At 30.9% G+C, this 15354-nt stretch overlaps 1 protein-coding gene across 1 annotated transcript in view; it reads left to right on the top strand.

Annotated features, from left to right (window-relative positions):
* Nucleotides 1-15354, top strand: part of LOC145327636 (glutaminyl-peptide cyclotransferase-like) — a 526230-nt gene that overhangs the window by 510771 nt on the left and 105 nt on the right. Inside the window, exons 2-14 of the mRNA XM_080171179.1 lie at nucleotides 1256-1316; nucleotides 2295-2350; nucleotides 2549-2624; nucleotides 3160-3251; nucleotides 3524-3606; nucleotides 4119-4163; nucleotides 4552-4690; nucleotides 6039-6094; nucleotides 6251-6311; nucleotides 7407-7521; nucleotides 9572-9651; nucleotides 14101-14196; nucleotides 14883-14993. Of these exons, the coding sequence (XP_080027305.1) occupies nucleotides 1280-1316; nucleotides 2295-2350; nucleotides 2549-2624; nucleotides 3160-3251; nucleotides 3524-3606; nucleotides 4119-4163; nucleotides 4552-4690; nucleotides 6039-6094; nucleotides 6251-6311; nucleotides 7407-7521; nucleotides 9572-9651; nucleotides 14101-14196; nucleotides 14883-14993 (1047 nt within the window). The 5' untranslated portion in view covers nucleotides 1256-1279. The remainder of the gene's footprint in view (nucleotides 1-1255; nucleotides 1317-2294; nucleotides 2351-2548; nucleotides 2625-3159; nucleotides 3252-3523; nucleotides 3607-4118; nucleotides 4164-4551; nucleotides 4691-6038; nucleotides 6095-6250; nucleotides 6312-7406; nucleotides 7522-9571; nucleotides 9652-14100; nucleotides 14197-14882; nucleotides 14994-15354) is intronic.

Raw genomic sequence — 15354 nt, 5'->3', positions numbered from 1 at the left:
TGGACATACGGACAAAAGAATCATTTAGACAAGTTTTTCTTTCCTTAAACACGGTCCCCTAAGGCCATTTTATTAAGATATATTAATTATTTTCTAATTAAATTTTTATTTTACACAAAAATGATTTGTTATGAAAATATAAACATGGATCGAGATCAGATGCCGCGTCATTTTTTTAATGAGCTTGGTTTTTAAAATTATTTAGGTTAGGTTACTTTTGGAACAGGCCTTATTATAGCATAAGATAGAGTGGGTATGATCTAACCAAGTTATGAGGACCCAGTGTCGGCTTTCAATTGGGTCTCTGAAATCAGACAGTAGCGTCGAAAATATAAACACAGCCGAGTCGCTTTGAAAAACAGGAAGCAATTTACTAGCAGACGAAAAAGGTTCCCACTTCTTTTGCCAAGTAGTTGTCTGGATTATACACCTTTAATTATGCTTTTATTTTTGAAATAGACAATAAAAAATATTTTGAAAAAATAAGAAAATGCGCAAAAATAATTTTGAAGACTGTTCTCGTAACTAATGGCTTATAGTAAAAAAGGTAAAGATATATTTATATTATTTTTCAATCAAAAAATACAATATTTTTAACGTTTACGTCATACTAGTAGCACTTCTTACAGAAAAATGTGTAAGATGAATAAACCGCTACGCTTTGAAGATTGTGGCTAATCGTCTTTAGAATCAGCATATTGTAATTAACTAAAAGCCCTTACTATGACGTCATCCACAATACTTGTCTGCTAGATTTTCTTATCACAACAACAACAATTTGACATATCAACTTTTACTTTATTTACATTTTCATTTTATAACTGTTAGTTTTGTCATGATTCAGTTCACTTAAGCGAAGCTTTATAATTCTTGAATTGTCCGTCAGTCTTTAACGATTAGGGGGAAACTAGAATTTCTCAGCTAATATTCAATATAGATATTTGATTTTTTGTGTGAAGATTCCAATATTTTATTTGAAAAGGTTTATACTCTCTATAATTTTAAAAGACCATATTTTCTCTTCATTTTGACCGTTTGGCCTTCCATTTTTTTGGTGCTTCGCTACTTATAAAAGTTGTCACATCTGTTTTTGTAAAAAGAAATTTAGAAAGTTTTGCTTTTTATCTTTTTTTTAGCTTATAATGTAGTTTGTATAAATATTTTTAAAATGAAATATAGGTATCAAATTGTAATCATTTCTTGGGCGATTAGACACAATGTATTGAGCGTAGCTATGTATTTCTATTTTTTTTAGGTGAAAAAAATAGACGTGTATAAAATGAGGGGGACTATAGTAAATGCAGTCCTTTGTTTTGGTAAGCTTTAAAAGATCGGTCAAAGTTACTCCATAACTTACTAGCGTATTAGTCCTTACGTCATATGTTGACAGGGAGAGATCCACGAAGTGCATTTTAACGAGTATTTAGGGTATTGATCCTCTGTATAGTACGTTTACACTAGCGGCTACGCCTCTAGAGACCTCCAGGGGCACCTAAGGGAAAGGAGATAAGAGTTTTGAAAAAGTAAAATAAAGGGTTTTTTTTGGAATGGGGATTTTTTCCAGATAATTTTTCTCATGAGGATGGAGGTACCATCCCCCAAAATATTTAAAACCCATCTCTGGATTGTAAAAAGTTTTAATGTTGTAAAGGAAAACCATATCGGTCCAGCGGTTAAAGGGATCCTTCGGTAAAAACACACAACAGAAACACAACCTGTTACTTTTATTTCTTATGTTAATACTTATTTGGATTGTTTTCGATGAATGGTAATATTTTCTTTCATTAGATACATACTTTTGTTATGATTTGTGTATTTTGTCTGAATAGAAAAATATTTATAAATATTGTTAAATATCAAATTACTAATTATAATATTATTATTAGCGAAGCTATTCTCTAAATTGTATAAATCTGACCGTGGAACGTTTAATAGGCTACAACTTGTGTGTGTGTGGGTGGGTGTTTGTGTGTAGCTATAGTTTCAAAGTGTTTTGACCTAAGTAGTCATGGAGCCACAATTAGGGCCAGCTCAACCTCAAGCTCCACATTCAAGTACAGTATGACTACTTAATTGTCTCCCTTATTACACAATTATGGGGAAGTTGCGTGAATGTATTGCGACTGAGAAATTCCAGTTACCACATTGAACTCGAATACCCATAACCGCAACTAGGTGCGTTGCATTTTAGCTATGACGCCCACTGACTAGGTACTCCTTTTGTTGTGTATATGTAACAATATTTTTGTCCTTATTTTCATTTTTAATTATTATCATAATTAATATTATTTTAGTTGGTATAGCAGGTCCAGGAGATTGTATTGATAAGTCTACATGGAAAAACAGAAAAGTAAGTCATGTTTAATATTTAGAATTTTTGGTTTTTTTGACGGTCTTCAATTATACTATTTTATAATGTGCTTTACAACTATTCATTACCTAATTACTTATCAAAATCTGCACATAATTTCAACCAATTTCTGGAATGTACTTCCACTGATTTAGAGAGTATATCTCTAGATTTAGATTATCTTTATTTTTTTTTAAGTATACCCATTTGGAATCTACAAGAGTGAACAACAAGTTTATCAATAACAACCAGGATCTTACATACTTTGCTGAAGGTTGGTAATTTAATTTCCAGTATAGCTTAGAAACCGATTAATTTCCACTGGATTAGAACCGGTTCTCAGTTATACTGATAAACCATGTTGGTATAGCATCGTAATTCATACAATTTTCCATGACAGAATATTAAAGAAAATCTTAAAATTCATACAAGTTTTAATTTTCTCGGACTTAGTCCCCTCGGGGAAAACAAAACTGGTTTTAATCTTTCATTTTATCCGCGGAAAGCTATCTATAATATGATGCGATAAATAATTATTGTTTGTAGTAGCTGGATGTGTGTCTTTTAATGTGTGTTACATGAGATTTTATAATACCGCTCAAATTTGATGAAAACTTTACTAATGTCATAATATGTACCCTTCCAATACACTTTCAAATGCAGAGCCCAAGATGTTAGGGGCGCAGTCGCTAGCCAAACTCAAAAGCCTTAAATACTTTCTGTAAGTTATTTAACTTTGAAATATAAAATAAAAATATTATCAGCTTGTTATTGCTGCGCTATTAAAGGACACAATTGTAATTGTTAAGGATTGAAGAATGACAGAGATTTTGTTCAAAATCTGGATAAAATTTTGATTCCCAGAACTATTGGTTCAGCTAATCATGCAAAAGTTAGAGAGGTAAGATTTTAGTATGATAAGGCATTAAGCCTATAATCAAGTCCCAAATGAAAGCATATCCTTAAACAGAATCCTTTATTTACGTAATTTTGCAACAATTTTGTTATACTTTTTAAATGATATTTAGCTTATTAAGTGTTCATGTTCATTTCTTTCACCGTTTGATTTCAGATCTTCGCTTTTGGATGCTGTCATCCTTTTTCAAATACATATTTTTACACTTTTTTTTAATAAACCGCCTTTGTACCTAATCATCCCCGTACTTGTTGCAGCACATTGCAAGTTCTATGAGAAGATTGGGCTGGTCAGTAGAAGAACACGGGTTTGATGATAATACACCCCATGGCAGAAAAAGGTTGGTGATGTTTATATTGAGTTGATACTCTATATTTCTTTTCCTTATCTTAATGTATAAAGTAGTAAGGTTTTTTGTCTGAAGCTTAATATCTCAATAACTAATGAACCAATTGAGTTCTATTAGGTAAGGTTCACTTAGTTCCTGTGATGGTTTTAGGTCAATCAATTTTGAGATTTAAGTAGTGGGGTGGTTTCAAGCTATTTTCTTGCCCCTCTCTGACTCTTCGAATCAGATACCTTAAAGACTAGGGGCGTAGATGCTAGTATTTTGATAAAGCCGTAAATAATATTTAAAACCAAGATTAATACCTACATTTGAATATAATAGACAGCCTACATACCTTCATACATAAACAGATAACAAGACGCAAAATTAAAGAAAAAGATAAAATCTTATGAAAATACTGCTATGTATTTCTTAAAAATGTAATTTTTATCCTTTTATAAAATAAAAGATTTTTCTAAGTCAAATAGAATAACAATTATATTTTCAACAATTAAAATTTTTAGGTTTACCAACGTTATTGCAACTCTGAACCCAGACGCACCCCGCAGGTTTCTTTCTTATTTCAATTTTTTTTTTATTTAAGCTACTTACTAATAAATGCTAAAAGAGTAATATTTTTGTGCTTTTAGGCATTCACTTTCCCTTAAGAAATTGTAAGTTTCAAATTGATAGGTATATTATTACTTGGATGTTGCACTAGATTTTCATTTTCTCTAATAATATAATACTCTCATAATAAATGAGACCCATAATAGCAGTCTATTTTGACGACAAAATTTCCCCTGTGAATATATATACGTATACTATATGTATTAAGGTATATAAACGGAAAATAATTTTATTATCCATAGGTACTAAATGTTTTTGATAATTTGCTACTTATTATTTTACATTTTTTGTTTGTTTATGTGATAAACTTAGTTTGTTTGATTGTAGAATGGTGCTTGCCTGTCACTACGACTCTAAGCTGGATCCTCCAGGTTTCCTGGCGGCCACTGACTCAGCTGTACCATGTGCTCAGATGATTAACATGGCTACAACCCTCAAGGATGATCTCAATATGCAGAAAGCTAAGGTACATTTCTTCATATTATTTATTGTGACCTTCTATAAAAGTAACAGGATGTCAGTGTGTCAGTTTGTTCCAAAGGATCTCGATTAACCACTTGACCGATATGGGACGATAAAATATATATAGCATATCTGAATAAACAAAATTACCTAACTCTTCTGTAGAATAGGTAGTATTATTGGCAAAAACGGTTGGTCACTTCCAGTTTGTATCAACTATTCAAAATTTAACAAAAGTCCCCAAAGTAAGTTTCTAAATTAACAAATAAGATGGTAGGTATGTTTATAAAACTTTGGGGACCATTATGATAAATATGACAGGTACATGTGCTTTTTAAAAAAAGATCTTTTTCGTTAAAGTAAATCCTATGGTGCTATTCATACAGACTATTTGAAACAAATATTTTTTAATTATACGACTTTAGTATTTAAATCATAACTTGTGCTTTTTTTATTTACGAGGTAGGATTTGTAGGTAATTTTGTTAAATTGATTCATCAAGATTTTACGTATGTTGCTGTACACTTATTTTCTAGTATCTATGTTATAGGGGAAAGGGGTATATATTTTTTCCAACATAACTCCCCCAAAGAGGGAGGGGGAGAGTAAAGATAAAAATAAGGAAATATTCAGAAGTTTGACTAAATTGGCTAACAAATAGAAAGAGGGGGGGGGGATACAACAAGAACTAATACGGAAAATATATACATCCCTGCAAATGCTACATTCTTTTGACGTAATGTTTGCACTATTATGTGGATAGAATATCATAACTCTTGCAAAACACTTGTTGTTCTTAATTTTCTTTCTTATAATGTTTCTAAACAAAGATTACAAAAATTGAATAAAAGTTTATTTTATGTTTTCTTGTAAAAAGTTTCTTTTAAACGAAAGAATGAAATGAAGAAAAATTTCATTATAAAAATAGTCTTATTGTACAAAATGACATATTTTGATAAAAATAGTCTTATTGTACAAAAAGACATATTTTGATAACCAAATTTTTTTTACATTCGGTGTATTATTAGTCTAATAATAATGGTTGGGAGGGGATGATAAAAATATGTCTGGAAAAAAAGATGAAAGTCGGGGAAAAGAAACTTTATAAAATAATAGTGGTTGCTCACCTAGCAACAAGGGGCTCTGTATTTAAAGGGATAAGAAGGGAGCCTAAAACCATCCATAGACATCCTAAAAATAAAATAGCTTTCATCAACAACCACAGGACCTATATAAAGCTTCTCTAAATAGAAGAACTTAATCAGTTGAAATCTTAAGCTCCAAATAGAAAAAAGCCTTGCTACTTTACATAATAGGATAAACAAAAAGGTTAATGATCAATTTTTTTTCAGAACAGTGATCTGACTCTGCAGCTTATTTTCTTTGATGGTGAAGAAGCTTTCGTTAGGTTTGTAACTTACTTACTTCTAGCGCCTGCGGGGCAATCATTAACATTTACCTAACCTAACCTATATAAAATAACCTATCAAAAGCTATCGTGAAAAAATACGATGAAACCCGCTACTTCATTTTCTTTCCATGATCCGATTTATTTTCTTTTTAGTTGGACTGCTACAGATTCAATCTATGGATCTAGAGAACTTGCTAAGAAATGGGAACGAGAGGTAAACTAAAATTATTATTTGATATATTACTCAATTTTCTCTATTCTTAATGCTTACAGCGTGCTTTAAAACAAAGAAAAATCCTACTCATAAAATAAATAAGGGGAGGGGGGAGATTTTGTACACTTATAGGAAATGAAATTTCAGTATCAAATTTTGCCCTGGACGTTTGGGCTTGTTTTCATAGTTATCAACCTAATTTTTTTTGTAAACTCGGATATGATTGGATCTTCCTATATAACTTTTGCACATTGAATTTTGGGACTTTCCTTAAGGGGCTAGTGGGGCAAAAGACCCATCCAAACACTAAAATTTTAAGTACTGAATTATTTTTAACCCTGATTTTTTTATTAGAAACTATTTTCACATAACTGAAATTAAGTAGTAACTACAGATTTAATTTACGCACTATCCTTCTAGGGGCTTTTGGTGTATAACAACCCCCCCAGATATAAAATTTATAAGTTTTGAGATTACAAGCAACCATAATTACAAAATTATTATATTTGTATAATATTAAGGGCTGTAGCAAGGATGGAGAATCTGGCAACCATAATTATAGAATTATTATATTTTTATAATATTAAGAGCTAAAGTAAGGATGGAGAATCTGGCAACCATAATTATAGAATTATTATATTTGTATAATATTAAGAGCTAAAGTAAGGATGGAGAATCTGGCAACCATAATGACAGAATTGATATATTTGTTCTTCTTGATCTTATTGGCACGAGTGAAACTTCTTTTGTAAAGCTTGAGGGCTGTAGCAAGGATGGAGAATCTGGCAACCATAATTATAGAATTATTATATTTTTATAATATTAAGAGCTAAAGTAAGGATGGAGAATCTTGCAACCATAATTATAGAATTATTATATTTGTATAATATTAAGGGCTATTGCAAGGATGGAGAATCTGGCAACCATAATTATAGAATTATTATATTTGTATAATATTAAGGGCTATTGCAAGGATGGAGAATCTGGCAACCATAATTATAGAATTATTATATTTGTATAATATTAAGGGCTATAGCAAGGATGGAGAATCTGGCAACCATAATTATAGAATTATTATATTTGTATAATATTAAGGGCTATAGTAAGGATGGAGAATCTGGCAACCATAATGACAGAATTGACATATTTGTTCTTCTTGATCTTATTGGCACGAGTGAAACCTCTTTTGTGAAGCTAGAATCTGCAACAGGTTAGTTATTGTAATGGATATTATGAAAGGGGAGAAATTGTCGTCAATTTATATTGGTAATATGGACCTCATATATTGGTCAATTCGTTCATCCAGTAGGATTGGAGGGAATGGGATTAGGAGAGTGGAGGGGGGGGGGGTATCGTTAGTTTTGCCAGCTACAAGTTTCACTTTATTATTTATATTCTGGTGTAAGATCTTAGTAGTAAGAAATCCATTGTAATTTTTATAATGGACCAAATTGACCTAATGACATATATGTATGGTAGAATTGGATGGCAAGAAATGGCAGCTCCACATTCTTTGATTCGGGTTCTTTTTCTGAAAGTGTTTAGTCGAGCACAAAAGCCATTCTCCCCATTATATTGAAGTGAATTGAAATAAAGAGGAGGGTGGGCTATTTTTGTAACTTTTTTAGTCTAGGTTAGGTATTTGGTACTGAGTAGCCCATCCATCTACAAATTTGGAGTCCCTTGTGTGGATGGAGGGGGTTATTTTGTATTTTTAAAAGCGAAGCTTTTCTATAATTAGGGTCGGTCCGTCCGTCCGTACGTCCGTCCATCCGTCACGGATAGCTTTTTTCGTTGATTTATACATGTTAGAATTGTCATATCGATTTCAAATTTTGCATGGTGATTCCTTTAGTAGTTATGTACGATTTAGAAAGCGTAGCAACTCTATAATCATTATTAAAATGTCCGTACGTCCATTTTAAACATGTTGATTTTTTTTACTTTTTTAAATAGCTTTTTTCGTTAATTTAGGCATGTTAGAATTGTCCTATCGATTTCAAATTTTGCATGGTGATTCCTGTAGTAGTTAGGTACGATTAAGAAAGCGTAGCAACTCTATAATCATTACCAGAATGTCCGTACGTTCATTTTAAACATGTTGATTTTTTTTTACATTTTTAACAACAAAGGGAGAGGCCATTTTCTAGTAAATCCCGTAAAAGTGTGTGTTATAAGGCCTAAAAATAGTAGTAGAACGATAAGGTGCTCTAGATATATGTATTCCCTATTGAATAGAACAATAGGGAAATTTTTTTTTTTTTTTTGATAACCGTACCTGGATTATCTAAAAAAAATACGAAATTTCTATCAAACGCTTTGTTTGGCTCAAACTGACAAAAATTAAAAAAAAATATAATTATAATAATAATGTTTTCTATAGGTACAAGGTAAAGGTTAAGAACAATCTATACCATTAAACAAAGGAAGAAGTCATTCTTTACAGGTTGATTTATTATAATTATATTTTTTTTTATTTGTGTCAGTTTGAGCCAAACAAAGTGTTTGATAGAAATTTCAGATATTCCAGGTACGGTTATCAAAAAAAAAAAAAAAAAAGTTTCTTCCCTATTGTTCTATTCAATAGGAAATACAAATATATAGAGCACCTTATCGTTCTACTACTATTTTTAGGCCTTATAACACACACCTTTACGGGATTTACTAGAAAATGATCTCTCCCTTTGTATGTGACCTAATCATCCGATTGGTCTGATTTTTGGTATACTGATTCTTGGGACAACAAAGTACAATATTATAAGCGAAGCAACTCTATAATCAAGTCCTAAAAATGTAAGTATGTCCATAATCATTATCCTGTATAAAGCAGTTTTTCAACAAATTTATTTACAATTTTGCTTTGACTCTTATACATTCGCATTCTGATTATTCAGTTCTGACATTATACAAGTGTTAATGTCCGTTTGTCCTACCGTTTCAGAGCTTCGCTTTTATGGATGTTGTCATCCTTGTTCGAAGTATAATTTATTCCACTTTCCTGAATTCGCATCAGTTATTGTATAGAATCTTTAAGAAAATCTCGAAAATATTGATCCTAGCCAGAGAAATCCTCAAATAACTCTCAAAACCAACAGATTTTTTCGAAAACGACCTTGACTTAAAGTCATTTTATGATTTCTGTGGCTAAGATGAATTTTTTAAAAACAGTTTTGATTCTTATTAGGTTATGGATGGACGGACGCACCTGAAAGTAAAAAGATAGGTGTTTGCTTTAAATAATCCGGTGTTTATATTTGTAGGAGATTGGTATGATAGACTTGTATCTATTGAGAACAGTTTGAGAAATCTTTATCTAGTCAGTGGCAGAACCATATTTAATGTAAGTTTATATTTCATTTTTACAGAGTTGGCTAGTTTTGTAGATCATACCTAATTAGCATAAATATAGGCTTTTTGTGCACTGCGAGATCACTGTGCATTATTTGGTATTGTCTATTAAGGTTTATTTTTAGGCAGCTTAACGAAATTAATTCAGAAATAATCACGAAACCTATACCTATTTTCAGCTGTCGTTTGGGGGGCAAAATTAACGACCTTTACATCTGCCCCCTAAATATTATTTTAGATTTATTTTGCTTGTAGGTTATACCTCATTCCTAATATAAAAGTAACAGGATCTCGGTCTATCTGTGTCACGCTTGGACCCTCAGATGTCAAAACTTTATTTTAGTGTTTGGCCAAAATGACTTAGCAATTGTATCTGTAAGTACGTCTAATAACACCCTTTGCTATTTTTAAAATCCTAGAAAATTTTTTTTGCAAGAAAATTGCATAAATTCGCAACCTTTTTTAGAACCACTACATAACTCGAGTTTTAAACTTTTTATATAAAATCCTTTTTACAAAAAATATCAATAATTACTTAAAATTAAACCTGAAAGAAAAAAAATCTCATTACACGTGTTAATTTGCATGTTTTAGGTCTTTTTTTGAGGAAAGTATAACTTCCACATTTTTGACAATAATATATTTTTTTAACATTTCAAAGTAAAATATAATAAAACTTAAACAATTTTTTTTGAATTATCAGTTGAAAATTTCATCAAACATGCAATTTAAGTGATGAAAATTTAATAAAATTATTTTTTGAATGTTTAGAATTACCAACTTTCTACATTTAAAACAAAATGTTAACAAAATTTAAAAACATTCTAATATATAACTTTAAAAATCAATAACATTTTATAAAATGATGTTTTAAAAAATAAATCATTAAAAGGTATTAAAATGCATTTTAAGTTGCTTAAAATTAAAACGAGAATATCTTTTTACACTTTATTCTTTGTAATAGAGATTAATCGTCGTTTGCTGAAAATGAAACATTTAATAAACTAATTGAATCTTTTTGTGACCATGTTTAAACTTTTTAATTTTTACACTAAGGTGTTTTTTAATGAAAATCTTTGTTGAATTCTCTTTTGCGACAAAAAAAGAAAGGGAATTTTTTACTATTTCTAGGTTATCTTATGTAATTTAAACTATATAATATGAAATAATTTTTAATTGTCTTTCTTTTGAGCCACAAAACACTGTAAAATGTAACATATATGCAAAAATAACAATTTTTTTAATGAATATTATAATATCCTTATATGACATTGCGTCAGAGCTTATTCTTTAGATCATATGTTCATGAAAAGTAGTCATAAACTTGGAGGGTTGCGCTATTTATTAGAATATTAAATAAACTTGAATGGTAAAAATATTAGCATAGCCTTTGTCAATTCAAATGCTTTAGGTATATTATTCGGAAAGTTAGTTAAAAAAGAGAGAATTTGCTGTGTATACTGTTGAAAGACTTTCAAAAATGTAAATTACAAAGCAATCCTAAAAGATCGGGTCGTAGGCGAGTCTTAGTCGGGGGTTTTCTGATAGCAAATATTGCGTTATTGGTATACAATGTAAAAAAAAACATTTTAAAGAAATTCTTTAAATAAAACCCAACGTGTATTGGCAGTACAAACATCTTAATGCTAGCAGACATATGTTTATCAACATTTGCAGAAAACTATTTCCACAAGAAAAATTATTCAGGTTTCTACTTCACAATTTTAAATATTTCTTTCTGATAAAATGTTTGACATATATCGTATAATCATTTACCAAAAAAAATATTTTGATAATTTAGATTTCAGAGAAGATTAATCCTTTCAAAAAACTAAGACGACATTTTGCATCTTCTGTCATGACATTTTAGAAAAAATATAAAAAACCAAAATTTAGTATGAAAACTATTTTCATCGATTTTTCTGAAGGTATTATCGTATTCTGTGGCTTTGTTATTATCATTTACTTATATCGAAAGTGCCAAACATTGTACCCTAACTTATTCATTTAATAAAAAACTAACCGTGGTGTGTGTGTGCCGAAGGATTTCGCTAACCTTAGAACCGATAGGGTTATCCTTTACAGTTTACTTTTGAGGAGTGGGGGGGGGGGGGTACAACCGATAGAAATTGTCCTTCAAAACAAATTTTCTTCTTTTTTAAAACTAAAATCTTTAAGTGAGTGATGTCGACTCCTCTCCTCCCCTCTTACCTATTTATTAAGCTTTCCTTTCTAAATGTTTCAATCCTTGCTAATTTTTTATATTAGTACCAGTGTAATATTAATGATGTGAAATGTGGAGAAAGATGGCCAATAGATTGGTACAATTATGAATATTATCATATACTTGTAAGTTTGGTGAAAAAATTAATGTAAATATGTACTTAATAGTTTGAGTTTGTTTTCTTTTTTTTCTGGTCAATCTGCAACTTGATTCTCTTATTAACACGTGCTCTGATACGTTGGTTAAAAACTTTATCAAATGTTTATCACATGACCATTGACAAAACATTTACATCAAAAAATTTTCTATGGAGGGGCACATTTTGTTTATCATAACTTATCGTCTTTGTCTTATCCCTTAAAAGTATGATCCCTGGGTGGATATGTTATTACTTGTGTCTGGCTGTCTCCTGAAAATCAATGGACAAAATTGTTCTTGTTTAAAGGGGGCGGGAGAAATTATCTCTAAAGCTAAGGGAGTAGCACCCAAAATAAAATTGCTGGTATGTCGTGGCACGAGTCACCCCCCCCCCCCCCCCCCTGTAAATATCTAAAATGCAGCGTGGCCACATTCTTCAGTATACTGAAAATCTTCAGTATTCTTCAGTATTTGGAAATTGGGGCTTCAGTATTTTCAGTAAATACTGAATATTCAGTATTTGAAAATTTTATTCAGTATTTTTCAGTTTTTGGAAATTTTCATGATTCAGTGTTTTCATTATTTCTTAAATTCCAAAAAAATTTGCATAAATAAGATGTTTTTTCAAGTAGTTGATGTCAGATTTTTTTCGGCGCTTCGCGCCTCACTTTACTTTCCTTTAAATTACCCTATAACTTTGTACATTAATTTTGCTTTTTTTTTATGGTAATAAAAGTAAGGTGAGTACTTTGCATGGTTATTGAAGGTAAAGTTTTTTAGCATGCTCTTAACCATAGACGTCCAAGGGGGGGGGGGTAAAGTGGCGATTACCCTCCCCCAAATTTTTTTTCATTTTATCCCCCCCATTCAAAATTTTTACCCCCCAAACAATTTTGGGCGGTTAAATACCCCCCCCCCCCCCAAACGTTTAGGAGGGGGTATTTACCCCTCAAACAATTTTGGGCGGTTAAATACCCCCCCCTAAAATAAAAAATCTCTAACTAAAAAAAAATTTTGCGCGCTTCGCGCGAATTTTTAATACAAAATATTTAATAAAATTTAAATTACCCCCCCCAAAAATTTTCCCCGGGGGTAAATTTTGGGGGGGGGGGGGGTAAACAAAATTTACCCCTGCCAACAGATTTCATGGGGTAATTCCCCCCCCCCCAAACAAATTTTACCCCCGGGGTAAAAAAAAATTTCGGGAGGGGGGGGGGTAAAAAAAATTTGCCATTTTACCTCCCCCCAAAAGCGAATTACCCCCCCTTAAAAAAATTTTACCCCCCACCCCCCCAAAAAAAAGGTTGGACGTCTAGGCTCTTAACTCAACTAAAAAGTATTTAAGTTTTGTAATCATTTAAAATATTTATCAGTCATTTTCTGCTTAATTGGTGCAAGAAAATCTAAGAGGCAAAATTAAAAGATCTTTAAAATATCCCCCTAATAATAAAGCTATGATGATATGAAATTTTGAAATGAGGAATCATATAAAAAAAATACTTATTCAGTATTTGTATTTTTTTGTTCAGTATTTCAGTATTTTTTCTTATTTTAGGATTCAGTATTTTCAGTATTTCCTTTTTATTCTTCAGTATTTTCAGTATTTTTTCTTGTTTTAGGATTCAGTATTTTCAGTATTTCCCTTTTTTTCTTCAGTATCAGTATTTTTTTGGTTGTGGCCACACTGAAAATGTTAATAACTTTTTTAATGTTTTTATGAAAGTGTTGATGATGTACAAAAATTGCATAGATCAATGTTTATATGTTATCCTTTACTATAAATATAAGAACTTATTAAATTTAAATTAAAAAGTAGTATTGTACAAAATTGTATAATAAATCTTCTGTTTTAATTGTATTAATAACTGTTACAACAGTATATAAGTAATGTATAAGATTAAAACCATTACAAAAATAGTATTAAATTTTTAATCATTATTATTTAATGATTTTTTTTATTATTCGTAGAAATGCTATAGTTATTTAAGTATGACTGAGAACCAATCTTATCCAGTGAATATTAATAGGTTTCAAAGCCATACTGGAAAATATTTGCAATTTATATGTTTCAATGTTTAGAATCGAGCTATTAATGGAGGTATAGAAGATGATCATATACCATTCAAGAGGAGAGATGTACCTATTCTACACTTGATCGTTGCTCCATTCCCTAAGGTAGGTTGTTCTATTCTATACTTGATCATATACCATTCGAGAGGAGAGATGTACCTATTCTACACTTGATCGTTGCTCCATTCCCAAAGGTAGGTGGTTCTATTCTATACTTGATCATATAACATAATAGAGAAGAGATACTTATTCTACACTCGATTGTTGCTCCGTTCCTCATGGTAGGTATTTGTATTCTATACTTGAGCATATAACTTAAAATGGGGAAAATGTATCTATTCTTTACTTGATTGTTGCTCCTGTCCCAAAAATTAAGAATAGGATTAGATTAGATTTTATTACAAAGGGCAAAACAATGTTTCACGAAAAGATGGCAGATAAATATTTTTTTTTTCAACAGCATGTTTGATTATAGATATTAGGAGAAAAAAAGAGTTAGGTATAAAATACTTCAATTGGGTCGATTCATTTCATGACAAGTAAAAAATTTCAAAAGTTTACAGACAAATTTGATTTTAAAGATAATCATAGTAAACTGAATAACACTTCATGATTTTATTCCGCTACGAGGTGCAAAGACGTCCAATGGTGGGAGTAAAGGGGCTTTTACCCCCTCAAAAATTAAAAGTATGCAATTAATTACTCTCCTCAAACCTTTGAAGCTCGTCATTTTAACCCCATCAAATTAAAAAGCTTGGACGTCTATGATTAAGACATAATTTCTGTCTTAGGTTTGGCACAAGATTTCTGACAACAGAGAGAATTTGGACTTCAACAAAATCTCTCAGCTCAACAAGATTTTGCGAGTCTTTGTGGCTGAGTATTTGCACTTGCAACCATAGGTTAGTTCTTCTTTTTTGGTAATATAAACGAAGCTTCTCCATAATTCACTGTATCTGCTCTTCAGTCCCTGTAAAAAAAAAGAACCAAACCTCTCTATAGCAGCTTGCGAGATCTTTTGGAACAGACAAACAAGCAGACACCCACATTCTACCTCTTTTACATGAGGATATATTTTTTATAATCTTAATGGATATTGATTTACATTTCCAATGATGATAAACAAAATAACACCTTATGTAGATTGAAATTATTGGGGTTAAAAGGCTTTGACACTATGAGTTTGGAATGAACCAATGAAAATCAACAAAAGTATCCTAAGTTTTAGAGTTAATGAGTAAGTAACGTGCTTATTAAACTTTT

The sequence above is a fragment of the Acartia tonsa genome, chromosome 9 (assembly GCF_053477335.1).
Source record: "Acartia tonsa isolate MP-2025a chromosome 9, ASM5347733v1, whole genome shotgun sequence".
Classification (NCBI taxonomy): Eukaryota; Metazoa; Arthropoda; class Copepoda; order Calanoida; family Acartiidae; genus Acartia; species Acartia tonsa.
Note: the sequence above shows the minus strand (reverse complement) of the source record. Positions and strands in the feature narration are given on the sequence as shown.